Consider the following 24,428-nt stretch of genomic DNA (forward strand, 5'->3'; position numbering starts at 1 on the left):
ATGGCCTTTGGCCTGGACTGAGTTTCATTTGAAAACAGGGTAAAAGGGCCTGCACACAGCAGCTGAGGCTCAAGACTAGGGGCTGCAATTCTAGACTCAGCTCTGCCCCCAACCTCGGGGCCAGCCTTGCCTGGGCTTTTGCCTTTCAAAGGACACGCCCACCCCCAGGCCCAGGCAGCAGAGCCCCAGACCTGGTAAAGCTCCTCCTTGGTCACATAAGGCTTCCCTTCGGAGCTCAGGGCCCGGAAAGCGCTCTCAATCTCCTCGCTGGACTTGACGTTCTCGGTCTCACGGCTGATCATGAAGGCCATGTACTCTTGCAGGGAGACGTGGCCGTCCCTGGGATGGGGGGCAAGGTGTAGTGAGCAGGGAGGACGCGGCAGAAGCCTTGGGCAGAGCCGCTTCTGCTCCTTCCCTGACGCTCACCTGTTAGGATCCACAGTGTCCAGGATGGCCTCAAACTCGGGGTCGGGCTCCCCTTCCTCCACCATGGGCAGGTCATAGCCCAGGGAGCGCAGGCAGGATTTGAACTCCTGGTGGTTCAGCCGGCCGGACTTGTCCTTGTCGAAGTGTCTGTGGCAGAAAGCCGAGGCCTCAGCCCACAGGCCCTGCCGCTGAGCCCGCCTCCCCCACCGGGGAGGGCGCGGGGGCACTCACTTGAACATCATGCTGAACTCCTTGAGGGCCTCCTCGGTCACTCCCGTCGTGTTCCTGGGGGAAGCGCAGGCTCAGGGACCGGTCCTCCAGCCCCAGCGGCCCCCGCCCCCGCCCTGCCCCGGGGCGGCGCAGGTACCTGGCCTGGATCTGCTGCTCCAGGTTATGCTGCATGCGCATGCCCAGCTGGTCGAGCTGGTCCCACTGCTGGGCCAGGCCCACGGTGCTGTGCTCAGTGTACTTGTTGTCCAGGATCAGCGCTTCCTCCATGGCCGCCCCCAGATCTTCAATCTTCTTGAGCTGACTTCTCATGGCTCGGATCTCCTGGTGTTTGCGCTGCGGGGCGAGGGGCAAAGACACGTGGGACGGGGGTTCTTGGCTTGGTCACTGGGCTCAAACGCCTCTTTCCCAGCCCTCCTCGGTCTCAGCACCCCAGCCTGAGGCCTGTAGGGCTGCCTGCAAGGGGAAAGCGGGGATGGGGTGAAGCTAAAACCCTACAGCCTCAACCAAAGAAAGGAAGAGGCTTCAGCGTGAAAGGCACCGATCAGTGGGTTGACCTGCCAGGGCAACAGGATACAATGAGGACCAAATGAGCCTCTTCCTGTCCAAGCGGGGCTCCGGGCAGCAGCCTCTAAAGTGATGGCGGTCCTGGGCTGCTTTAAAGCAAGGGAGAAGGGGAGCACCCAAGCAGCCCACCTCATCCCTGACCTGCACCCAAGGAGGCCTGCTGGCAGGGGTGGGCAGAAGGGGCACTTACTTTGGTAGCTTCAAGCTGCGATTCAAGGGTCCCGGATTCTTCCACCATGCAGGACCTAAACACAGACGCGCAGTGAGGCAAGAGGCCTGATCGCGAGTGCTAAGTTAACTTTCCTCAGATTAAAGTACCTGCAGTCTCGAATTCCTTTTATTGAGAGAACAAGACCTATCTGCAATTGGCTATCTTTTCTCAGCAGCCCTGGAAGCCAGGGAGGGCAGGTACCGCTGCTCCAGTTTCAGGGCCCGGAGGCTGCGGCCCGAGGTGGCGTTCACCTCACGAGGCCCACAAGTAAGGCGGGCTGAGCCCCGGCCAGCCTGCTCTCTGCTCCCCGGCAGGGACACTTTCTCACACGGCTGGCTCCTCAGGCCCAGCCTGGCTTGTGACGTGGTGCCTGATCCAAGCCGGGCCCTCAAAGGGTACCTCAGGAGCCGACTTTAAGTTCCCCCGGGACAGAGGGGGGCTGCAGGCACAGAGGAGAAGGTCACCTGCTCCACCCTGCCACCTGACAGACGGAGACCTGAGGGCGGAGGGGAGGCCGGTGAGCCGACAGCCACCAGGGGTCCTCGGAGTCTCCTCAGGTCCCCGAGGAAGGGACCCATCTTCCAGGGGACGTGACAGCAACGGGAATGCAGTCAGAGGGCCCCTTGACATGGAAACTGGGATGCCAAGGAGATCGTGGCCAGATTTGAGTTTTTAAAATTGTTCTCATTCTGCACAAAGGAGGGGTGGCTGTGACTAACCCCAGGTTCAGATTCTGTTATCTAGAGACAGTGCCAGAGGCTCCTTCCAGGGCCAAGTTCTGAAGAGTTGAGGGGCCTCTGGAGAGCCTCTATCTTCCCGACATAACACAGTGTGAGGTCAGAGGCCACCGGTGAACAAAGACAAACGAGGTTCCGTGCGGGGACAAGTCACACTGTGCGCGTGTCCTTCCTGGGGTCTCGCCCGGCCCCCCCTGTACCCACATGTGCCCCAACCTACCCTTTTAACACCCAGTGAGCCAGCATTAGCTCTGAAATCGCCCCAAGTTCTAAGTGCTCTAGCAAGGCAAGGCACCAGGCTTCCTCCTACCCCAGCAGGTCAGACTCACAGTCGCGCCACGTCCCCCCGGGAAAAGCACACCCCCGGGACCTGGGGGCAGGAGGCTGGGTGCTGGTGCAGTGGGAGGAGGACAGACCCCTCCTGCCCATGCGGCCGCGGGCGGTGGGTTAGTCAGAAAGCAGAGCCGCCTGGGGAAGTCAAGAGTGCATTGGTAAAACCACAGTGAGGTAAGAAGAGAAATAAGAGGAGAAAAACCTTCCAGACAGATCATCCCCAACTTCATACTGATAGACACGAATGACCCGACGATACGCTATGCTATTCAAAGAAAAGAAACCAAATGAATACACCAGAGGAAGGGAGGCAAGAGCATACCGAGACACACAACACCACGAGGCCCAAGCTGGCAGTGCACAGGCAAGGCCACCTGGTGCCCCGGCAGGGACCCGAGCCGACGGTCGGCCTGGGGGGGCAGGCGGCCTTGGAGGGGGACTGGTCACGAGCGGACTGAGCAAGACGGGACAGGGCTGGGAGGAGCCACACGGTAAGGGGAGCACGGCACCCCATGGACACAAAGACCAAGACCAGCAGACACAGCCATGGGCACTGGGCGGGGAGAGCGAACACCAGGGCGGCATACGAGCTCCAGCTGAACCTGGGATCCCCAAATCCCCCCTGCTCTGCCTTCAGCCGGTGTTCATCAGTGGGCACCTTCTCCTGCTGCCTCCTCTAACACCTGATGGACCTGCCTGCTGGGCCTCGGGAGCGCTAATCTAAGCCACCGTGGTCCTGGGAGAGAATGCAAATGTGCCTGATCCAGGCAGAGGCCCCGGCCTGGAGAGGAGGCCCCCCTGGGACTGGGCAGGACGGCCCTACACCTCTCAGGGCTCCTCCCAAACCATCTCCCCCATCACTCAGAAACCCTGGGCCCTTATGCTTCCTATGAAGGTGAAAGACCGCCTCAGCCCCCAGCCCCCAGGGGTCAGTGCACAGGGGGACTTGGCATGCCAGCCCGAGCCCCCCCAACACTGTCATCCTGTCTCACGCCCCTGACCTCAGTGGGACTAAATATGGTCCCATCAGACATGTGGGGTGAAAAGGCAGAAAAGAAGTCCAGGGTAATCCCCACAGCTGAACAAGCATGGGGACTCTCCCAGCTCTGGCCTCTGGCCTGGTCTCTCTCCCTGTGGGAACCCTTGGAACCTGAACAGGAACGTGGGAGTGACTCCCTTTCCCAGACCGCAGGGTATCAGGGGTGGGGGTGTGGGTGCCAGGAGGAGGGCGGGGCAGGGGAACGTGCAGCCCGCCCAGGACAGGAAGGCCCATCCCGGGATCCTCTGCAAGCCAGGCCACGACGGGACGAAGGGCAGAGGGACAAGCACATGAGACACCACCACACCACGAGCCCGCAGAAATAGGAAGTCAATATTAACCCATCGAGGAGATATGTTCTGTGGAGGTAGGATCCAAGCAGCCACAAGACAGGGCGGTGTCCGGACAGCAGCGATCGTGAGGGGCAGAGGCAGACACGAGAGAGAAAGAGACAAAACCGAGATCATCAGTACCGCATCTACTCAACTCTGTACCTCTGTCACCGTCCCGTGAGGGGCAGCCACGCCCAGTCCTGCCCAGTCCCACCCAGTCCCACCCAATCCAGGACCAGTGACTTGTCCCTGGAAAAGTTTCCTGGCGAACACTCCTCACTCTGCCTACCACTCCTGTTCCAGCCAGACCAGGCCGAGCTCCTGACCCCGGGCCTGGGTACCCGCACACCAGGACCGCGCTCCCGGCGGCGGGGCCGCACCTGGTCTCCTGGATCCATTGGTGGAAGGCGTTGGCATGCTGGGCGAACTCCTGGCGCAGCTTGTCATTCTCCTCCTGCCGCCGCTGCTCCTTCTGCAGCTCCAGCTCCCTTTCCTGAGGATCAAGGAGGCAGGCAAAGGATGAGATGGTTGGACGGCATCATGAACTCAACAGACATGAATCTGAACAAACTCCGGGAGACGGTGAAGGACAGGGAGGCCAGGCGTGCTGCAGTCCATGCGGTCGCAAAGAGTCAGACACAACTGAGCAACTGAACAGCAAGGAGGCAGAGGCATGTCATCCCGCCCCTTCACAGACAGGCCCAGGCTCTCCAACTGCCAGCCTGTCTTAGCATCTGATAGGAACAGGAAGTAGTTTTCTGAAGTTGGACACAAGATCCACGCCCTTGGGGCGCCAGGGAGGACCAGCTATTAACCTCAGCCCATAAATGGCACAGAAGGCATCTGGGAGGCATTTGGCAGCTCACATCCCCCAAGACTTCAGACTCCGGGTGGGGCAAGGGGATCCACACACAGTGATTGTGATAAAGGAAACCGCCCTCCGTCCCGACTCCTCACTCTTCACTGAGGAAGGGCTTCCCTGCCAGGGCCGGCCCTCCAGTGGGGAAGCACCTTGATGATCTTCTGTAGGTTCCTCCAGGTCTCCTCTAGGGCCTCCATGGTGAACCAGGTGTAGGGGTTGGAGGCCACGCGGAAGCTCTTGATCTGGCGGTCCAGCTCGGCCAGCTGGTTGAAGTCAGCCTGGGCTGAGCTCAGCGAGGAGCGGAAGGCGTCGTGGGCCTCTCTCAAGGCCTTGATCTCTTCCAGGGAGTTGCAGCGCACCGGGTCAGTTAAGTCCTCCTCTGCATTTTCAAACCAGCTGTTGAAGGCTGAAGCCTTTTTGGCAAAGGTCAGGAAGAGATCCTCCACCTGAAGGCAGGGGTGACCAAGTGAGCACAGCTGCAGGCGCTGCGCGGGGCTGCAGGGACCATCCTCGGTGGGTGAATGGGCGGGCAGCGGTGTGGGGCCCAGAAAAGCGGGGCTCGTTCCCAAGGCATCGGGCTTGCTCGCTTGGTGCTCTGCCTCCCTCCTCCCACTCCTGTGGGTCCTCCATCTTTCTTCTGTGCTCCCCTTTCTGGGACGTGCAAGCTCAGTGTCCCAGGTGCTTCCAGAGCAGCGGCCTCATGAAGACAAGGGCCCACCTGGTCTGGTTTATGTTGATCCCACGCCCCCAAGCAGAGCCAGGTTTGCCGTCCCCGTGTGCCGAGCTGGCCAGGGCGGCGCTTACCTTGCGGAAGTGACTCTGTGCCTCCAGCAGCTTCTTCTTCCGGGTGGCCGAGTTGGCCAGGAGCTGGCTCCACCTCTTCATGAGGGCGGTGTGGCGGGCCTCGATGGCCTTGGACTGGATGTGCTTGGCGGCCAGCAGCTGATCTTTGAGGGCAGTGATGTTGGCGATGCCCTCCTGCTGGAAGGCCTGCAGGCCAGCATCGAAGGTTTCCTGGAAGGAGGGGCGAGAAGGCAGGTGCAGGGACCGCATGGAGAGGAGAGGAGAGAGACGAGACTGTGCTCTGTCCAGCGCCCTGGGTGGGATGGCAGCCTCAAGTCCCCACCTTCCCCTAACACTAGGTCACACCCGGCCACTTTCCCGCATCTCCTCAGACCACAGGTCCCGTAGCAGCTCCTCCTCATCCCTGCTTTCAGCCCGGGGCTGAGGCACCCGGGCGGACTCACCCCACTACCTCTGCCAAGAATGTCCACCTGGCTCTCCCTTGACCACTTTTGAGTTCACCCTCCGTGATCTAGCTTAGACGCTGTCTCCTCTGGGGAGATGCTCCCATCAACCCTCGCCTGCTAGAAACCAAGGCAGACACCTCTTGGGTGAGGCCCACACCCTGCGGTGCTTAGCCCTGTTGGCACCCAACAGGCTGCAGCTCAGAGGCCTCGTCTGAGAGCGTACTGAGGACCAGGCCTACCTCTCTTTCACCACTCATCCCCAGGGCCTAACATAACACAGTCAAAGAAACATGCTGACCGTCATTCACCCACCAGGGAATACTATGTGAGTAAAACCCAATCATCAACCAAATAGCGATGACTGACCTGTTTGGTGAGGAGAGTTTGGACAGAAGACAGATCTCGACCATAATCATCTGTCTTCAAGCTGTTCTCCTTTTCACCTGGAAAACCAAGCAAGAGTAATCAACCACCCCATCTCAATGTAAGAAATAAAAACAACAAACCAAAAGACAAGAAAACCGAGGTACCTATTACCTTGCTTACATTTAAATTCCAGTACTACTGACAACAGTCTCTGAATGCACCTGAGCCAGCTCCCCCCTGCACCCAGGCCCCTGCTCTGCATCCCTGATGAACAGATCCCTCCTCCAGCCTGGGCTGGATGTGGTTCAGTTGCTACTTATGCGACAGCAACTACCAGGGTCACGTGGGTCCTAAAATCAGTGCAGGTCCCCTTGCCGGTGGGCTGGACCACACACACTCTGGACCCATGGAGCTCAGGGGGCGGTGCTGATGCAGGCTGGTCCTGCTGGTGTGGCCCTTGTGCTGTGACACCCAGGACCTTGGCTCTGTTAACCCCCACACTGGCCCAGGGCATCGCTGAGGCCTGGGGCATCGCTGAGGCCTGGCTCTCTGCCTCAGGACCCTGTCTCCTCCTGTTGCTAGTGGTCTGCCTAGTGGAGAGGGTCTCTGGGGTGCCTACATCCCATTGGTTTCTTCTCCACAAAAGAAAAACCATCTGCGCAGGAGGGAATGAGACTCGGGCGGCGCCGAGGCCACGCTTACCAATCCAGGACTCCACCACGTCAGCCTTCCAGTTGAACTGGAGGAAGGCCGAGTTCTCATCGAGCTTTGCCTTCCTCTGGGAGGCAGCCTTCTCCAAGTCTGACACTTTCCCGTTCAAGCCCTTCATCTTTGACGAGATGTTCTCCTCGTGGTGATTGTTCTAGGACACGGAGAAGGCAGCCGCCGTCAGTATTGTCCCTGCCGTGGTTACCTGATCTGCACCCCCAGTGCCCGGCAGGCTCGCAGCTGCTGAGACAGGCTGCGCCCCCTCTGCCCCAGCCCCAAGGATGCGCGGAGGCTTTTCTGAGAACAACACAGACTAAGAGTCTTAACGGAGATGAGCACTGGCAAAGCCACTCCTGCAAGTAATGCGGAATGTGATAAAATATTAGCTCACAATGAGGTACTCACTCGTATTATTTTTGATAACAAAAAACAAGAAAAAGCCAAAGTAATTATGACTTAGTGGTTACTATGCGTATGCCATAAAAAACAATGTCTCAGAACAATGTTTTCACACTGTGGATATTCAAAAGTATTAAGCTCCAATCACTTTGATTTAGTCCTGGTTAAAACTGTATGTGAAAATACAAATTGTTAAGTCAGCATAATATTTAAAAAGAAACTCAGGGAGCAAATGAAGACTGTTGTTGGGAACAGTGCACCAGGCCCTTTGCCAGGAGACTGAAGAACATTGGAAAGCGTCATCTCACAGGTTTAAAGAGCAGAGAATGCTGACGTGGGGCATATGGTGAGTCCTATATGTGCCTCATCTTTGTGGTCACTGGTCTGTATCTGAAATTAGCCTCTATCAGGTTATTTGCCCAGGAAGGCCAGAAGTAAAGCTCCTCAGCAAACATGGATTTTAACTACATTGTTACCACCTGTGGAGCAAACACCAGGAGCAAACCTCTAGTCTGATCGCCAGGGCAAATTCTGTGATGAGCAATCTTATTCACTCATTACGTGTTTGTGACAGGAAATCAGAGTTGATAGAAGTCATTTGTCTTGTGGAGCTCATGACAGATGAGGGCACTGCGTTTAGTCTGGATTTCAACCTGGGAGTGACCTCACTTCACTGCTGCTGAGAAAGTACCAAGACATCTCCCTTATTTTTTGCTTTCTCCCTAAAAGGCTGTTTGAATGCAATGAACCTTGTGTTTTAACAGATGCATTTGTATAACGTCCTGAAGAGCAGCCGGGTTTTATCCTCCATGTACACCAATCCAACAGGTGCCATTTAACTTCGTGGGTGGCTCTGCACAAGGAGAGAGTCTGGAGGTGGGTGGGTCAGACACAGAGGTGTCAACTGGGGTCATCACTGGTGGGGTGACCACCACTTTAGGGATGACCACTTGTGTACTCTACCTCTATCAAGAGCTGAATTCCTGGAGAAGAAATTAGAGGAGCAGCCCCATGGCAACGCCAGCGTCCCAGAAGGACCAGCAGGGCTGCTGTTTTGCCTAATTAAGGCAGAAAAAAACAAGCAGAGTCGCTTTACTTCCTGACTTTTAAGAAGTGGGGGGTACTTCCCTCGTGGTCCAGTGGCTAAGACTAAGCTCCCAAAGCAGGGGGCCCCCTGGTCAGGGGACTAGATCCCATATGCCGCAACTAAGAGCCTGCATGCTGCCACTGAGACCCAGAAAAGCCAAATCAATAAATAACTACCAAAAAAAAGAAGGAGGGATATGCAGTTAATCACAGAATACAGGGATGGAGCTGCTATTGGGAGAAGAGGCTCATACCCGTGGGCCAGGCTCACCTTTTTAACCAGGTCTTGTCCATTAGTGCAGACGTCATTCACCCGGTCCTTGTGGACAGTGAAGTCCGTCTCAAAGGCTTCGTGTTTCTTCAGCAAGCCCTGCAGTGGAAGTAGCCAGGCCAGCTCCTGAGAGCCTGGCATTAAGTGGCTGGCCAGGTCTCAGGGACAGAGGAGCAGGACTGGGGGTGCCCTCACAGGGACCTCAGTCCAACTGGGGCAAAGATGACAACGGATACAGAATAAACTGGAAATCATAGTGTTAAGCGTGACTAGAGGTGGGTGGGCTAGGGAAGGCCTTTCGGAGGAGGTGAAGCTCTTGCCAGTCAACCAGCACAGGCCTTTTGTTCCCTGGAGACCACAGAATGGACACAAAGGAACCTTCAGATAAGCACCAACTGAACAGTGATGCCTGCCCTAAGATTTAACCCAAGCATGTCTCCTGGGGCCCTTCCGAGCCTCTCCCCTCACACAGCTGAAGCACTGCAAACAGTGCCCCTTGTGTTGGCTTTCGGGTAACTCCACAATGCCGAGGACAGGAAACCACTGCCTGCCTCTACCGTCTACCTGCATCTCCCCACCATCATCTGGGAGGATTCCTGTGGGCAGGAGCATGGCTCAGGGGCTGCTCCGACAACTGGGAATGCACACTCTGCTTCCACAGCTGGGGGCATGCATGGAGGAACACTCCACTACAAACTGCCACTCCTCCTATGAAGAGGGAAGCTGGGCTGCTCTGTCCCACAGGCCAGGCCTTAAAGCCCCTACAGCCCTGCCTTGGCCTCTGTTAATGCTGCCTACAGAAGCTGATCTAACCTTGTTGGACAGTGAGAGGCCACGTGGAGGGCACTGAGCCACGTGAATGATGTCACCATGGGCCTCTCAGCCCAGTGACCCCCTGCCTCAGTGCAGCTGTGTGAGCAGTCCCAGTGAGAGCAGCTGAGAAAACGCCCATCAGTTCATAGAATCATGGGAAGGAAAATGTTCTCTTTAGTGCTGTTCCACAGCAATAGCTAACCAATGTACTGAGGAGGTGTGTTACGGGTTGAAACGTATGCCCCGGAGATAGGTGCCGAGTCCTAACCCAGCACCTAGGAATGTGCAAACGAGGTCTGTGCAGATGCGACTGAGTTAAGATGCGGGTGTCAGGGCGGCCCTAATCCAGTATGACTGGCGTCCCACATGTATGAGAAGAGGGGAATCTGGACATGGACACACCCAGAGAGAACGCCATGGAAAACACGGAAGGAAGACCACCAGCCCTGGAAGAGCAGGACAGAGGTGGGGCTCCGCTGCTACAAGCCGAGCTACCAGAGCTGGAAGAGGCAAAAAAATGGAACAGCAAGGCCCTGTCGACACCTTGATCGCAGACCTCTGGCTCCCCAAACTGAGAAAAAACAAGCTTCTGTAGTTTTTAAAACCACCTAGCTTGTGGTATTTGTTAAGGCAGTCACAGGACGCTAATGAGGTCCTGGTAACCTGTGGTGATGATACCAGCAATACTGCTGGACTGACAATGGGGTTCCAAGAACCCCATGAATCGAGGTGGACAAAGTCACCCCAATTCTGTCTACAGAAAGGCAACTGTCTCTGACATGGGCTCCTGAGGACTGAAAGTTGCCAAGGAGACCTTGCCTGCCAGCCCTGAATGCTCTCACGGTAAGAGCATGGCCACCGAGCAAGCTGGCAACGGAAGGGTGGTCAGCAGGCAGCAGCCCCGGTCTCTGACCTGGATGGCAGCAAGAGTGTCTCCATAATCTTCACTGGCCACCAGGGTCATCTTCTCATTGATCCAGGCTTCCTCCTCCTCCACGTTGGCTACAAACTGCTGATATTCCAAGGATTCTTCTAGCCGCTGGCCCCTAATCACAGGGAACAGTGAAAAAAAAAAAAATCAGCCATAAGCTCCTCTAACTTGGACGCTTAAAAACATGAGGAATGAGTGTGAATTGTAAATGGTTCATTCAAGTCCTCCTCCTCATAACATGAAGCAGCCAGTGCTGATGAAACAGGAAGTTCTGGAACCACATGTGGGGTCCAGCTCGGGACCACATGTAATGGGATCAGCTCAGCCTGGGGCTGTCAGAGATGGTTCTGGAGCAAGGTGACTGTGGCACGTGCACCCCCAGGAAGAGGTCCCGAGGGGCTGGAGGGCCCAGAGCCCCAAGCAAGCCCCGCCCACTGCGCCCCCACCCCACTTACCGGGCGGCCGCCAGCTGCTTCAGCTCCTTCCAGTGCTCCACGAACTGCGCCAGGCGCTGCTGAATCTCCTCCTTCCCGATGGTGTTGTCATCGGACAGCTTCTTTCCAGTGTCCAGAACACCCTGATGGGCAAGAGCAATTAAACTCCACAGTGATCGCGCCTGCTTTTACATGCTTCCAGGAAAGGGCCTCAAAATCCGATTCAGACTTTCCCCACCGCTCTCTGGGACGAGGGGCTGTAAACACTGCAGAGACCTTAGTGAGACGAGCTTGTCCAGGCCCGTTCAGCCAGGAGGGGGCCCCTCACCTGAATGGCTGGCTCGTGGGCAGCCAGCTCTGCTTCCAGCCGTTTGTGTTTCTTCCTCAGGTTCTGGACACCCGTTAGGTCGCGGCCATAGTCCTCCGAACTCACCAGCAGCTTCTTCTCCCTGGACAACACAGGCCAGCAGTCAGCCTCTGTGTCTTCAACTGGAGACACATGGTCACAGAGCTGTGACGTTCACGGACCCCACAATGTCCATCACTGGTGCCTACCCAGCCCTTCTGGGAAGTCTGTGCCAGTCTTCTAGGGAACAAAGCCTCCACTTCCCAATGCACAGAGTCCAGGCACATCTTGAGGAGCACCCACTGTGAGCCGCTCTGCAAGGGTCTCACTGGAGAACAGGAGGAGCCACTGCGGTCACCCTGTCAATCCCATCTTATCAAACACACACCTGCCACAGGTGGTACCACATGGAGATGCTACTATAAACAGCTTTTTTTAAACAAGTTTTTTTTTTTTTAACTTTTTGGCCTCATTGTGCAGCACGTGGGATCTTCGATCCGCAACCAGAGATGAAACCTGTACCCCCTGCAGTGGAAGAGCCAAGTCTTAACTGCTGGACCATCAGGGAAGTCCCATAAATGGCTTTTTAAGGTAGTGAGGAATTGAGAGGATCTTGGCAAAAAGAGAAGTGGTGGCAGAGGATGAGATGGCTGGATGGCATCACCAACTCAACGGACACGAGTATGAGCAAACTCTGGGAGACGGTGAAGGACTGGGAAGCCTGGTGTGCTACCGTTCACGGGGTTGCCAAGTCGGACATGACAAAGCGACTGACAAACAACAATCACAATCTGTCCTTAAAAATGGTCTGTTTACATGCTGTATCATCTGGAAAAGGTAGACGAGAATTCTGGGGGTGGGATGATAAAAAACAAACCACAGCAAATTTCCCTTCCCCCAAGCAGCAGTCTTCCCCAGGAGAGCACACCGTCTTCCCCAGGTGGGACTCACCAACACTACCAGTCACCTCAGGGCGGTGCCTAGACAAGCCCTAGGCGCCATCACACACACTGGCACGTGGAGTCTGTGCTGGTCACCACCACCGGACGCCAGGAGGGGAAGCAGAGGCATCCCACCACAGGTGTGTGGCAAGGCTGGGACGAGCTGGGCGCAGAATCTGACCCATTTCCGCCTTGCCACCAGGGTCCAGGAGACCCTGGTTCCTAAGACTAGGGTTCCTGAGGCTCTGGGGATGCCGAGCGGGAGCACGTACTTGATCCAGGACTCCTCATCGTCCATGTCCCGGAAGAACTGGTGCAGGCGGTGGGACTCATTCAGCCTGGCTCGCCGAGAGGCAGCCATGCTCTTGATCTTCTGGAAACGACCGTTGATGGTGTCCCGCTTGTCCTTTACTTGGGAGGTGTCGAAGGCGCTGCTGGTCATCAGGCTGTCCGCCTGGCTGTTCAGGTCCTTCAGGCGATCCTGGGGCCGGGGACACGACAGGATCAGAAATCTGGGTCTCCCCCGAGTATCTGCTTGTGAATCAGAACTCAGAACTTCTTCACTGAGGGGCTGATTTAGAGATGTGGACCCATGGGGTTCTAAGGGATCAAAACTATTTTCATAACAATACAAAAAATCTGTCTTTTTCTTCTCTTTTACTGTGTGAACATTTGCACTGATGGTGCAAAACCCACAGTGGGGGTGCCACTGCTCAAGATAGTGGCAAACTATGAGCAGAAATCTGATTCTTCACTGCCACCACTTTTCAGCAAAAATTGCTGTTTCACTTAAGCACATCCTTAAAAAAGAAGCCAAGTTGTTAATTTTATTACATATCCATCTTTGAGTACGTGTCATTTTCTTATCCTATCTGATAAAATGGGGGACCCACACAAAGTACTTCCGTGGGTGCTTAAGTCCATGACTGTCCAGAGAAGAAGCCTGGCCACTTCTTTCACAGACCATCATTTTCACTTGGAAGAACGGTCAATAAACTATGGTCACTCTTAACTTTGGGAGTGACAAATACTTTTATTGCAGATGAATAAAGTGAACCTGTCACTTTAAAGAAAACTGGGTTTGTTGCTAATGATAAAATTCAAACTTTCATCAGAAAATTAGAATTTTGGACAACTGGCATCCACCTCCAAGAGCCTGACAACTTTCAGATACGTGAAGTCCTCTTTTCCCTTGCCCCAGACTCTAAAGGACCTGGTGCATTTGGGGAAGGACAGCGATGTTCATCCCTGGGTCTCAGAGCCACTTTATACTCTGAACAGCTACTGACAGTCCATAGGAAAGCTTATGTAGATTTTACATGTCAACATTTGCCATTAAGAATTAAATGAACTGTTAAATTAAAAAAAATTTTTTAAGTCAAAAATCTCAGCATGTTACCTACTATATGCTTTCATTTATACGACACTCTCAAAATAACAAACTACAGAGATGGAGAACAGATCAGTTGATTTCCAGGAGTTAGGGACAGGATAGGGGTACAACTATAAAGGTTATAAGGAAGCTCCTTTGTGCTCACAGAAAAAGGTCTGTATGTTGATTTTGGTGATAGTAACGCAGATCCACACATGTAATACAACTGTGTGGAACTATGTGCATATACTCACAGAAACACATAACTGAATGCATACAAAAATTGGTGAAATCTGAATAAGGTCTATGAATTGTAGCAAAGTAAGATAACTGAGAAAAATGTATTAATTCGGTTAAAATAAACCCATCACAAGTTAATATAAGTAACATTTCTTATGCATAATTTCTCACTTTTTCACGTATCATGCCCCAGACACTTGCCTGGGCGCCAGCCACTCTTCTCACCTCATGGGCAGAGATATCTGCCTCCAGCAGCTGATGTTTTTTTAGCAAGTTGTTCACAGAAGCCAGGTCTTTGCCATAATCCTCAGAGGCCAGGAGGGCTTCCACCTGGGAGTGAAAGGGGAGATTACTGCTGGCTGCAAACGTCTGCCCACACGTTGCTGCTCTGACTTGGTGTGACCAGCCCCACTGCCCACGCCCTCCCTGTCAAGCGCCTGTGAATGTAAACACTCCAGCTACCTTCACTGTGGCATAGTTGTGAAACACACAGGTTTCCTAGGGGAAACCTCCCTTGGGCAGAAAGGATTGGTATGCCCAATAGCACGAGAACGGTATGGGAATGGTTTAATTATGCCCTCACTCTGTGATGGTCTGAGGCAGTTATTCAAACATTCAAGAAGGGCTTTTCATGACTTGAAATAACACTACCAATACATACCAATGATAAATTACTCATGGGCTCAAATACACATAGAGCCACAGCTAAACAAAAACTCATGGAAATCAGTGTAGACCAGATGTATATACAACAGTGGTCTCTATAATTTTCTCTCTAGACTTTCTATACTCTCTACACTGTCTACAGAGACTGTATGACTAACTCCAGCTTCTTGGCTCTTCACGGTCCTATTTTCACCTGGGCACAGGCTTGGGGGAGCGGCCTGCATGCAGACCCTACCACCTTCTCCTATTTGTAGTCCCTGTGGAGACAAGTGATTCACATCCCACACAGATAAGCTCTCTCTTCTCTACACATTCCTTCCCTCTGCTTAGAAACTCCCCGGAGCACACAGCTCACACCTGACGAGGAAGGTTCCTGTTAAAGGAGACGTCGGGGAGAGCCCTGCCTGTTCATGGAACCCCCTAGGGGAAGGGAGTCCCGGCATCACCTCAGAACCCCCTGGGGGAAGGGTGCCCGGCATCACCTCAGAACCCCCTGGGGGAAGGGTGCCCAGCATCACCTCAGAGAGCCAGAAATCGAAGTCCTTGATGCCGGTGTTGAAGTTCTGCTGCTTGTTGGCTTCTTTCAGCTTCTGGCTCTTCTCAGCCGACTTCTGCACCAGGAACTGCCACTGGTCAGCTAAGGCGGCCAGCCGGGCCTAGGCGAGAGAAGCAAGCCGTCAGACGGGCAGCCCCACGGCTAGCGCCCTCTCGGGAAGCCCTCAGCAAGGTCAATGAAGAGGCTCGCAGGCGCTGCTCTCACTAGCACCCCCATCAGCAGCACAGCCAGAAATCTGGGTATTTTCCTAAGACTGTTTCAGGGTCACCATCAAGTGGACTCTAATGCTGACAGTGAAGTCCAGCCCCTCTTCTTTCTGGGCCAGGAGGAGGGGAGACGGGGACCGTACCTTGACGGCATCCTCGCTGCCGGCGCAGGCCCCACGGTCAATGAGGGAGTTGCCCATGTCGATGACCCCGCGGATCCGGTCCGCATTGGCGTGCAGTTCTGCCTCGAAGGCCTGGTGCTTCTGATGCTTGCTCTGAAAACACCAAAAACACCCCCCCAACCACCTTTCAAAACCAGGTCCTGCAAGGCAATGTCTTTTCAGGGATAAGGGGTTCTCAGAAGGGAGCGGTAGTGAACTTAGAGAACTAGGGGCAGGCGTCAACACTTTCCTATAAGGCAGTCACAGAATCTGTGAGAAATGCTTCTGGAGTCAGTCTGGCGGGAGTTCAGAGACAGTCTGGGCCCAGAGAAAGGAAAGGTACCAGCTCAGGAGCAGGTGAACTGAGTCAACTCCTGAATTGGAGTGATATTCTACAAGCAGACACTTTCTAACACTTTTGCAGGAAGTGGCAATGGCCAATTATAGCTCTGAATCTACCAGTGTGTCAATTTCTACGCACGGCTTCCTCCTTAGGGGACAGAAGCTCTAAGGAATAACACCTCTAGCCTCTCTCACCACCTAGCGCGGCAGTCCCCATGACACCAGGTATACGAGGGTAAGCCTGCCCCACCATCCAGAGAAGCCTGCAGCTGCTGCAGAACTGGGCTTCCCCGGCTTCTCCTTTCGGCAGTGTTCATCACTCAAAACTCCTGGATTTGTCAAAATCCAGGCTTGACTGTGGCTAAGAACTTCATTTTGCTAGAAGAGAGGGCTGGGGCCTGATGGGGAACTGAAAACCCCGACGAGATACAAGCTGTGGGGGCACCACAGGAGACAAGCAACAGGACGCAGCTGTGGGACAGCTCTGGGTGAGAAATGCAGGGCCTCGGGCGAGGATGTTATCCAGAGGGAAAAGAACTAAAAGGAAAAAAGCAGTACAACTGGGGAAGGATTCTGCATCAAATGTTTCATTTCAGGGGCAGCAACTGTCAAAAGATGGAGGCACATGGCTGGTGAAACGCAGTGCCAACATAAAGCGTCCTGGCCACGTACTCTGACACTCGAGCCCAACTACAGAACAAAAAGGGTCTCAGAGGCCCACACACCCTGACAAGAGCCCAGGTCCCCTCTTTTCCTGATTGCTCTTTGGCTCAATTCCCATCCATTTAAGCCACTTCTAAGCTACATCTTGACTATAAAGTCTTTCAATGCCCCTTGGGTGATGTCCACTTTGATCTTAACCTCTCACCCCAGGCTTCTTGTAGACTTGGAAGCGTTATCACCTGCTACTCTGCGGACCTCTCGCGGTCCCTCCCCAGTGACCAGCACTTCTGGACAAAAGCATGTGGGCAATGAAACTCTCCCCGCCGGCCCTGCCCCCGTCCACCAAGAACCCCGAGTCCACAGCACGAAGAGCCCAAACTTACGCAGAAAAAAGTAATTTTGTTTTTTAAAAGCAGTGCATCTTTGGAAAGAAAGTAGTTCACTACTGCCCCCCAAATCAAACACTGTACAGAACCTGCCTAAGTGATGAGCCGGGAGTGGGGAGGGAGCAGAGAAAGGGAAGGGCCCAGGCTAATTACAACAGAGAAAGCCACATCCCGCAGGGACACTTGGATGGAGTGTGATGGATGATTAGAAACAAAAAGCACGGATGAGGAAGACACCAGCAGACTGTGACCACGATCATGAGAATCTATATACACAAGAGCACAGACACTGGAACTCATTTAACTAAAACTTTTAAAGAAAAGGTAACTTACCAGCAGCTTGGAAAGCTACAAAAACAGATTAAAACAAGAATTCAGTACACTGATGTGATTACACAGTATCACCTATTCAACAGAAACTGTCATACTTCCCCTGGGAAGGTCAGCATTTGGAAACAGCAATTGTAAGGGGGCCTTTTCTACAGGCTCTAATGCAGGCACAGCCTCAGCAGCGTCAAGTGATGGAAGCAGCTTAACTGGCTCTCATCATTTAGGACAGGTCTTCCCACCGGTTCACTTGCTAAAACATTTTTTCTTGGCATCACTGTGGGTAGGAGGAGGTACCTAGAGACACCTCCCCCTTCTAAAGATGCCTTATTTTTAGCAAGAGCTACTCAGGAGCACAGGCTACTTCGGAGACACACAGCTCATGAGTTCAGCTCACCTGGATGTTGGTGGGGTCCTTGTATGATTCATCACTTGCGGTCTGTAATTTTTCACTGATCCAAGCTTCAATCTCGTCCACATCCCGGCTGAATTGCTGGAGAGTCTGCGATTCTCCCAGCTTTGACCTCTTCTCAATCATCTGAGCTTTTAGACGGCGCCACCTTAGAAGGTGGAACCGAGAGCAAAGGTGAGCACCCCACGGAGGTAGTTAGGCCAGGGCTCTCACACAAGTGCTGCAGGACCCGTCAGGTGCACCGACCACCCACCTGTCCAGAACCTCATTGCGCCGGCTGGAGATGTCGCCTTTGGCATAGTGGCCGCCAGCAATGAGCTGGTCAGCAAAGGACTGCAGGGCGGCAATCTTCTCCTCCTGTTGGCAAAGAGAATCGTGAGGTCAGGGCGGGCAAGATAACTGCAGGTCCGAGAAGAGAACGGTTATTTTGGGTGACTAGCTGGTGACAGGATCAGAATACACTGACACTTTAGAAGCAGGAGTGTAAAAAGCCAGAGGAACGCTTGATTTCAATCATTATTAGAGTAGAGTTTAACTCAAGAAGGTGCCAGGTCACGCTGGGGTGGGGCCAGGGTTTGAACACCAGCAGACATCACAAATGAAACGAGGCTTCATCACATATGAAACATAGTCCACTGGAGAAGGGAAATTAGGATTCATAGGGAATTAATTTCCGGGTGGTCCAGTGGTTAAGACTCTCTGCTTCCAATGTAGAGGGCACAGGTTCAACCCCTGGTAGGGGAACTAAGATCCTACATGACTCAAGGAGTGGCCAAAACAACTTAGGCTTCACAGAAAAAGATTGTCAGATTTTCAACAAAACAGTTTATAAGCCAAAGACTTGCAACTTTCTGGTTCATGTATGCACTTACCTATCCATAAATTTGTTTTCCTTCCCTTTCACTATAAAAATTTCCCCCGTGGCATCTGTTATCAAAACCTTAAAAATGCCAGAATCTATATGTAAAGTTTAAGAAAACTATTTATGTATGTCACTTTTTCTACTGCACAGGACCCAGGGGGGACTACACTGCTTCCTGTGTAGTCAACACCAAGTACTTTATTCATTTATTTTGGTTGTGCTGGATCTTTGTTGCTGCATGTGGGTTTTCTCTAGTTGTGTGTGGGCTTCTCATTGCAGTCACTTCTCTTGTTGCGGAGCACAGGACTCTAGGTGCTCGGGCTTCGGTAGCTGTGGCACACAGGCCATAGGCTCAGTAATTGCAACTCGCGGGCTTAGCTGCTCCACAGCGTGAAGAATCTTCCAGACCAGGGAGTGAACCCACGTCCTCCTCTGCATTCAGGGGCAGATTCCTATCCACTGCGCCAGGAGGGAATTCCCACCACCAAGTATTCTAATTCGAGGAAGTTGCCAAAGCTCTCCAGCTGAGTTAAACAAACAGAAACTATCTTTTGTTCTAATCACTGAGAGTGGGAAAGGAGAATATGCCAACAGAGAGAGAAGACATCCATCTGGGAAAACCCAGATTCAGGATCTAAGGTACAAAGGCCTTGTTGCTCTTGTTTAGTTGGTCAGTCATATCCGACTCTTTATGACCCCACGGACTGTAGCCCACCAGACCCCTCTGTCCATGGGATTTTCCAGACGAGAATACTGCATGGGTTGCCATTTCCTCCTCTGGAGGATCTTCCCGACCCAGGGGTCAAACAAGTCTCCTGCATGGCAGGTGGGTTCTTTACCGCTGAGCCACTGGGGAAGCCCCTACCTGGACATTAATTGCTTTGTCAAAGTCCTCGTGTTTTTTGATCAGAGCCTCCACGCTGTCTAGTGAGTCCCCTTTGTCTTCTGTGTTCAGGAAGGCCTCCCGGGCAGCCATCCAGTTCTCGGCCTGCTCGCAGTCCCGATGGAACAGCTAAAGAAGGGGAGACGGAGGTGAGGAGACAAGGGGCCTCTCGCACAAAACACCTGGTCTGAAACCCTATGGCAAACAGGAAGCTACCATCCAGCGCAGGTACCTGCAATTCAAGGCACTGATCCAGCATCATCCTGCGCTGGACCCAGGCCTTCTCCAGGTCTGCGCGCTCCTGGTCTAGAACGTCGAGTTTCTCCTTGATCTCGGGGCTGGCATAGTGCCCATGAGCCAACAGCTGCTGTCCAAACTGCTCGAATGCCTGGAAAGTGCCAGCTCTGGCATCAATTTCTGTCCGGTGTTCCTGCCAAGAGGAGGGGAGGGATTAGGTAACTGGCAGGAGGAGCTGCCCACTCTCACGTCAACCACAAAAGTCCTCCTGGCCTGGCAGGGTCACCACATATGTGTTGCTCAGCAGGCCGACTCACCTGGTGTCGCTCCAGCAGGGCCTCAGCTCCGGTGACATCCTTGGCTAGCTCGTCTGAGGACACCAGACCTCGGATTCCATTGATCCAAGACATGAGGTCCCTGGAAACCAGAGCCACAGAGGAATGGCTGTTACATTCCCTGGCAAGCGAGCCTTCTGCCCAGGAAAAGAGAGGACTCCCTAAGTCTTGTCTCAGAAAGTTATTTGGGATTAATCTATTGAATGGGGCTAGAGCTCCGAGTAAAGTATTTCAAAGCCTCTTGTCTTACTGAATTAATAACTTAAAAAAATCAAGAATCCCTCAGAGGAAGAACAACCAGGTATATAAGATCTTTCAGTCTACAGAATAACAGGAGCTAACAGAGACGGTAGCTGCGGTAAAGTCTCCTACAGCTTCAAATACAAATGCCTTTCTTTAGGATGAAACCTTTTTTCTTTTCTGGCCACATTGTGCGGCTTCCAGGATCTCAGTTCCCTGACCAGGAATTGAACCTGGACCCTCAGCAGTGAAAGCACCAGGTCCTAACCACTGGACCACCAAGGAATTCCCAGGATCAAACCTGAGACATGTTCGGCCTACGCATGCATTGCATCCAGCTAGAAAGGCCTCTGGCCCAAGCCTGCTTCTCACCGGAAGTCACTGAGGAAGCGCTGCAGGTCGTGGGAGTCGCCTAGCTTGGCCTTGCGCTGGTCGGCACGCTTGCCCAGGCTGCTCCATGCCTGGTTCAGCTCGGTGCACTTCTCCTGCAGGTCCTCTGCCGACTCGGGGTGGGACTGGATCAGGCGCTCGGCTGTCTCCCCGAGCGAGTTCACCTGGGGAAGAAAGTGGTGAGAGGTGGGGAAGGAGGGAGTGTGGCCTCCTGCAGAATCGAGGGAAGCTGGCTCTGCATCCGTCTGCCTCCTCTCACCTTGTCGCCAAGGGCCGCAAGGTCCCTCTCGAAGCCCTCGTGCTTGCGCTGCAGGGCCTGGACACTGGCCAGGTCGTGGCCATAGTTGTCTGTGTTTAGAGCCTGGTTCTTCTCTTCAATCCACTCTTTGGTTTCGTCAGCATCTCTGTAGGTAAGACGCACGTGCACATTCATGAATGCTGAGTATGGCTGCCTTGACCCTGGTGTGTTTCACTGGCATGTGTCAGCGGCCCACTGACTGCTCTAACAGCACGGAGCACACATCCACCCGCTCGGCAGTACTGACTGAGCATCCACCAAGTGCCAGAGCACCAGCACGGACAAGATCCAGCCGAGGTGAACTTGATCGTCACTGGCTCCTCCCCCTGCCAGCATGGGCTGCCCCTCACCTGTGGAGCCCACACCTCACTGCCGCAGGATCACTCCTGCCCATGGAGCCACCCCTCACCTGTGGAACCGCTGCACTTCGTGGGCGCTGCCCAGGAGTTGGCTCCGCTCCTCGGCCAGCTGCTGCAGGGACCGCCAGCGCTCGTTGAGCTCCTGCCGGAGGACACGAGGTGTCAGCCCACACCTGACTCTGGGAAAAGGGCAGAACCAGAGGCCCGGTGGCTTCACGAGAAAGGAAAGCCTGGGGCACCAAGGACTTCCTGGTTCCGACCTTCCCAGTTCAATTGGTGAGCACACCACAATAGCCAAAGTCTAGAAAGTCAGATCTGGCCACAGCTCGCCAGACCCCACGGTACAAACACTCCACCAGCACCCAGCTTGGAATGGCCGTGGAAGCGGCAGAAGAGAGGAGACTGATCTGTCCTCATCTCAGCGCCTAGCCTGGTGCCTGCCTCACAGAATCAGCTTCTGAACACCCGTCGAGTGGACAGAGTCCCAAGTCTGCCGCCCTGGACTGATCTTGGCTGCACCACCGGTGGGGAGCAACCGGAGCACAGCGTGGCTGCAGGACCTCATCGTCAAAAGACAAACCGGCCTGGGGCACACAAAGGAGTCAGGAAGGGCCTTCCCTGCCTTCCGGGTAACATGCTCCCCGCAGCTCCCAGCCCTCCCGGAGGCACCAGCAGGACTGGGTGAGCCGGTCACGGCTCCTGCGACACAGAGAGAGTAACAGTGACCAGGATACCCTTGGAGCCAGAAGAGTGAAAATCGCTACAGCTCACACAACTCGTGAGGACAAGAGCATTGCTGAAGACAGGAGCAGGACATGAGGAAGGAGACCAAGGAGGACCAGGGAAGCTGCCCTGGTGTCTTACCTTGATGGAATTAAAGGTGGCCACGGTGTGAACCATCAGGCGAGCAGACTATGTGGGGAGGGAAGCAGAAAAGCAAACTAATCACGTGTCTGCTGATCACAAGAGAAATCTGAGATGCAAGTGCTATTATTAATTAGGGCCCAATTGTCCACCAAATGATTGTAAAAGGATACTGTCAAATTCCTGAACAGAGCAGCAAGAAAGTACCAACGAGGAGAAAGTCAGGCAGAAACCCAAGTGCACAATCACATCCAACTCAATGATTGATTTTACATGAAGAGTGAAAGAACAGTGAAAACCACAATTAAGACAGCTGACTGGACAGAAAAAAAGAGGCTCAAAGACTACTGACTGGTGTCTTTTTCTTGTCCCTACCACAGGAGAAGAGTCCAGAAAACACACTCAATAGAAGAAATGCTGGCAGCTGAGATCATTTAAACACTCAAGTGCACCAATAATTTCATTTCTATTTATGGTTATTGGACTGTTGCTCCTTCTAACAGTGGCCCCTTGAACTAAGGGAAACAACATTACAGGATGAGAAAGAAAAGACATTGATGAATTAGCTTCCCCTCATCAATGTCACTTTTAAATATCAAGTGCCCCTTGGGCTCTCAAAGCCAACCTGGTTTAATCAGAAACAGACCCTACTTGGCAGGCACGTGAGGCCTGTAATCCTTAAGTATGTAACTAAAAGGAGGAGCCGAGCGTGTGTGTAGGGAAGTCAGGCTCCTCGAATGTTCCAGGGACACACCCAGGTGATATTTTCAACCAGTGTGGGTGTGTACAGGGGTCAGAAAGCAGACACCCATTGTTTTCCATTCTTTTCAGAAACAGGAAGTACTGGTGTTTATCAAGTCATCAGACATGTATTTCTGAAAAAATACGTTACCAAAAAAACTGTGGCAAACTGCCAGATGTCAGGTGAGGATGCTGCCCATTCATGACACCAACGATTAAACTTTGTTATATAAGGAAATTAAGACAGAGAAGTAAGGAGAAAGCAGAATAAAAGGAAACATGCATCTTTCCAAGCAATTTGCAGTCTATTTAATAAGCGAATGGTCAGAGCCTGGAAAGATAAGGAGGCCAAAGAAACAAATCCCTTTCAACCTAGGTCCCCACGACAGGCCAGGTGACAGGGCTGGGAAGTACCAAACTAGGGACTGGTTTGACAGCCTGTTTTTATGTTTTTATGCTTTCTTTATATTTTAGGAAGGTATGATTTCATGAAGAAACCTGCTTTTTCCAGCTTAAGGGACATATTCCTGAAGAGCTGAGTCAGGAGGAAAGATGCTCCAACTGGCACTGAGCAGCTAGTTCCATAATCATGGCTGTAAGCACTACACATGAGAAAGCTCCCTGGTCCTGCTGGTCAGTTATGTCCACCCCGGCTGAGCCCCATCCCAGTCTCTGTGGAACAACGTCTACTGCAGCTAGTAAACATCTCTCCTCAGGACGTGGACTTTCCATCAAGCCTTTCTCAGGCACCAGGAGAAAGTGGTCAGGCGGATGTTGAGAAGAAAGTCTTCTCCCCTTTTCATCTTCCTGTCATTTCCTTTTGGGCTGCAGTCCTACTGGTGGGACCATGTCTCACTATGCAGTGTGACCTCTGCAAAGTGCAGTCAAAGTGCATTAGGTACCCATATCCTTGGTACCTAATGGGGAAGGGTCCCAGGACCCTCCGAGGTACTAAAATCCATGGATGCTCAAGACCCTCAGAGCTGGTACCCTGTATGCTCAGGTTCTGAATCCTTGGATTCAACCAACCGTGGATCGAATGCCAGCATTTTCAATTGGTGGTTGGTTGAAGCCAAATACGGATGGCCAACTGTACACTCCGGCAGAGACAGTGTGTGACAAGCTCGACCCCTAGCTGAACCTGTGCTGTGCATCTGCAGGAAGACATGCTGCTTCTGTGTTATTAGCATCACATTTCAAGACATGACAGATTCAAAGAATATTAACACCAGGGTCAGAAAGAGACCAGACCACACAAGGCCAGAAATGACTACAGGCTCAAACAAGCCTAACTACTCAGAAACAGGCACACCAGAAAAGGACACGAAGCATTTCCGGTCCTGGAAAACCTTTGGAATTAACAATTTGTAAAGAAACTCTTACCTTCCATGGGGAGGCTGTCTTGGAATCAGATTCATCCTATTCAAAGAAGAAGGGAGGAGTTTAGGCAGCCAAGAAACTGAGCACAAAACAAAGCCACACCAGCTTTTCCTCTGAATGATGGGACGTTCAGAGGAATCAGAATAGCGTTCCCCACTGTGAGTCAGAACTTATCACTGGCTGGCAGCAAACTGCGGGGCTGGCTGAGGAAAATGAAGCAATCCAACG

The 24,428-nt window shown here is 53.2% G+C and overlaps 1 protein-coding gene and 1 non-coding gene across 31 annotated transcripts in view; both read right to left on the reverse strand.

Annotated features, from left to right (window-relative positions):
- The window catches only part of SPTAN1 (spectrin alpha, non-erythrocytic 1), a 61,654-nt gene that overhangs the window by 608 nt on the left and 36,618 nt on the right, over positions 1-24,428 (reverse strand). For 4 of the 30 annotated variants that reach the window (XM_081586929.1, XM_081586917.1, XM_081586930.1 and 1 more), the window contains 28 exons: positions 24,204-24,239; positions 22,080-22,127; positions 21,266-21,357; positions 20,818-20,962; positions 20,541-20,722; positions 19,911-20,010; positions 19,589-19,786; positions 19,339-19,485; positions 17,865-17,968; positions 17,597-17,759; positions 15,464-15,595; positions 15,077-15,214; positions 14,118-14,222; positions 12,553-12,761; positions 11,322-11,442; positions 11,015-11,136; positions 10,542-10,674; positions 8,816-8,914; positions 7,054-7,213; positions 6,352-6,428; positions 5,540-5,749; positions 4,885-5,181; positions 4,254-4,366; positions 1,412-1,466; positions 794-990; positions 658-711; positions 427-573; positions 192-339 (listed from right to left, as the gene is read on the reverse strand). In XM_081586929.1, the coding sequence (XP_081443055.1) occupies positions 192-339; positions 427-573; positions 658-711; positions 794-990; positions 1,412-1,466; positions 4,254-4,366; positions 4,885-5,181; positions 5,540-5,749; positions 6,352-6,428; positions 7,054-7,213; positions 8,816-8,914; positions 10,542-10,674; positions 11,015-11,136; positions 11,322-11,442; positions 12,553-12,761; positions 14,118-14,222; positions 15,077-15,214; positions 15,464-15,595; positions 17,597-17,759; positions 17,865-17,968; positions 19,339-19,485; positions 19,589-19,786; positions 19,911-20,010; positions 20,541-20,722; positions 20,818-20,962; positions 21,266-21,357; positions 22,080-22,127; positions 24,204-24,239 (3,732 nt within the window). Of the gene's footprint in view, positions 1-191; positions 340-426; positions 574-657; positions 712-793; positions 991-1,411; positions 1,498-2,704; positions 2,768-3,882; positions 3,901-4,253; positions 4,367-4,884; positions 5,182-5,539; positions 5,750-6,351; positions 6,429-7,053; positions 7,214-8,815; positions 8,915-10,541; positions 10,675-11,014; positions 11,137-11,321; positions 11,443-12,548; positions 12,762-14,117; positions 14,223-15,076; positions 15,215-15,463; positions 15,596-17,205; positions 17,221-17,596; positions 17,760-17,864; positions 17,969-19,338; positions 19,486-19,588; positions 19,787-19,910; positions 20,011-20,540; positions 20,723-20,817; positions 20,963-21,265; positions 21,395-22,079; positions 22,128-24,203; positions 24,240-24,428 lie in introns of all 30 variants that reach the window. The other 26 variants (XM_081586924.1, XM_081586913.1, XM_081586925.1 and 23 more) reach the window with 14 other exon arrangements.
- On the reverse strand, positions 20,381-20,453 carry TRNAE-UUC (transfer RNA glutamic acid (anticodon UUC)). Its single transcript has one exon. It is a non-coding gene; the product is annotated as a tRNA-Glu (tRNA).

Source organism: Giraffa tippelskirchi, chromosome 4 (assembly GCF_054371585.1).
Source record: "Giraffa tippelskirchi isolate mGirTip1 chromosome 4, T2T-mGirTip1v1.2.pri, whole genome shotgun sequence".
Lineage (NCBI taxonomy): Eukaryota > Metazoa > Chordata > Mammalia > Artiodactyla > Giraffidae > Giraffa > Giraffa tippelskirchi.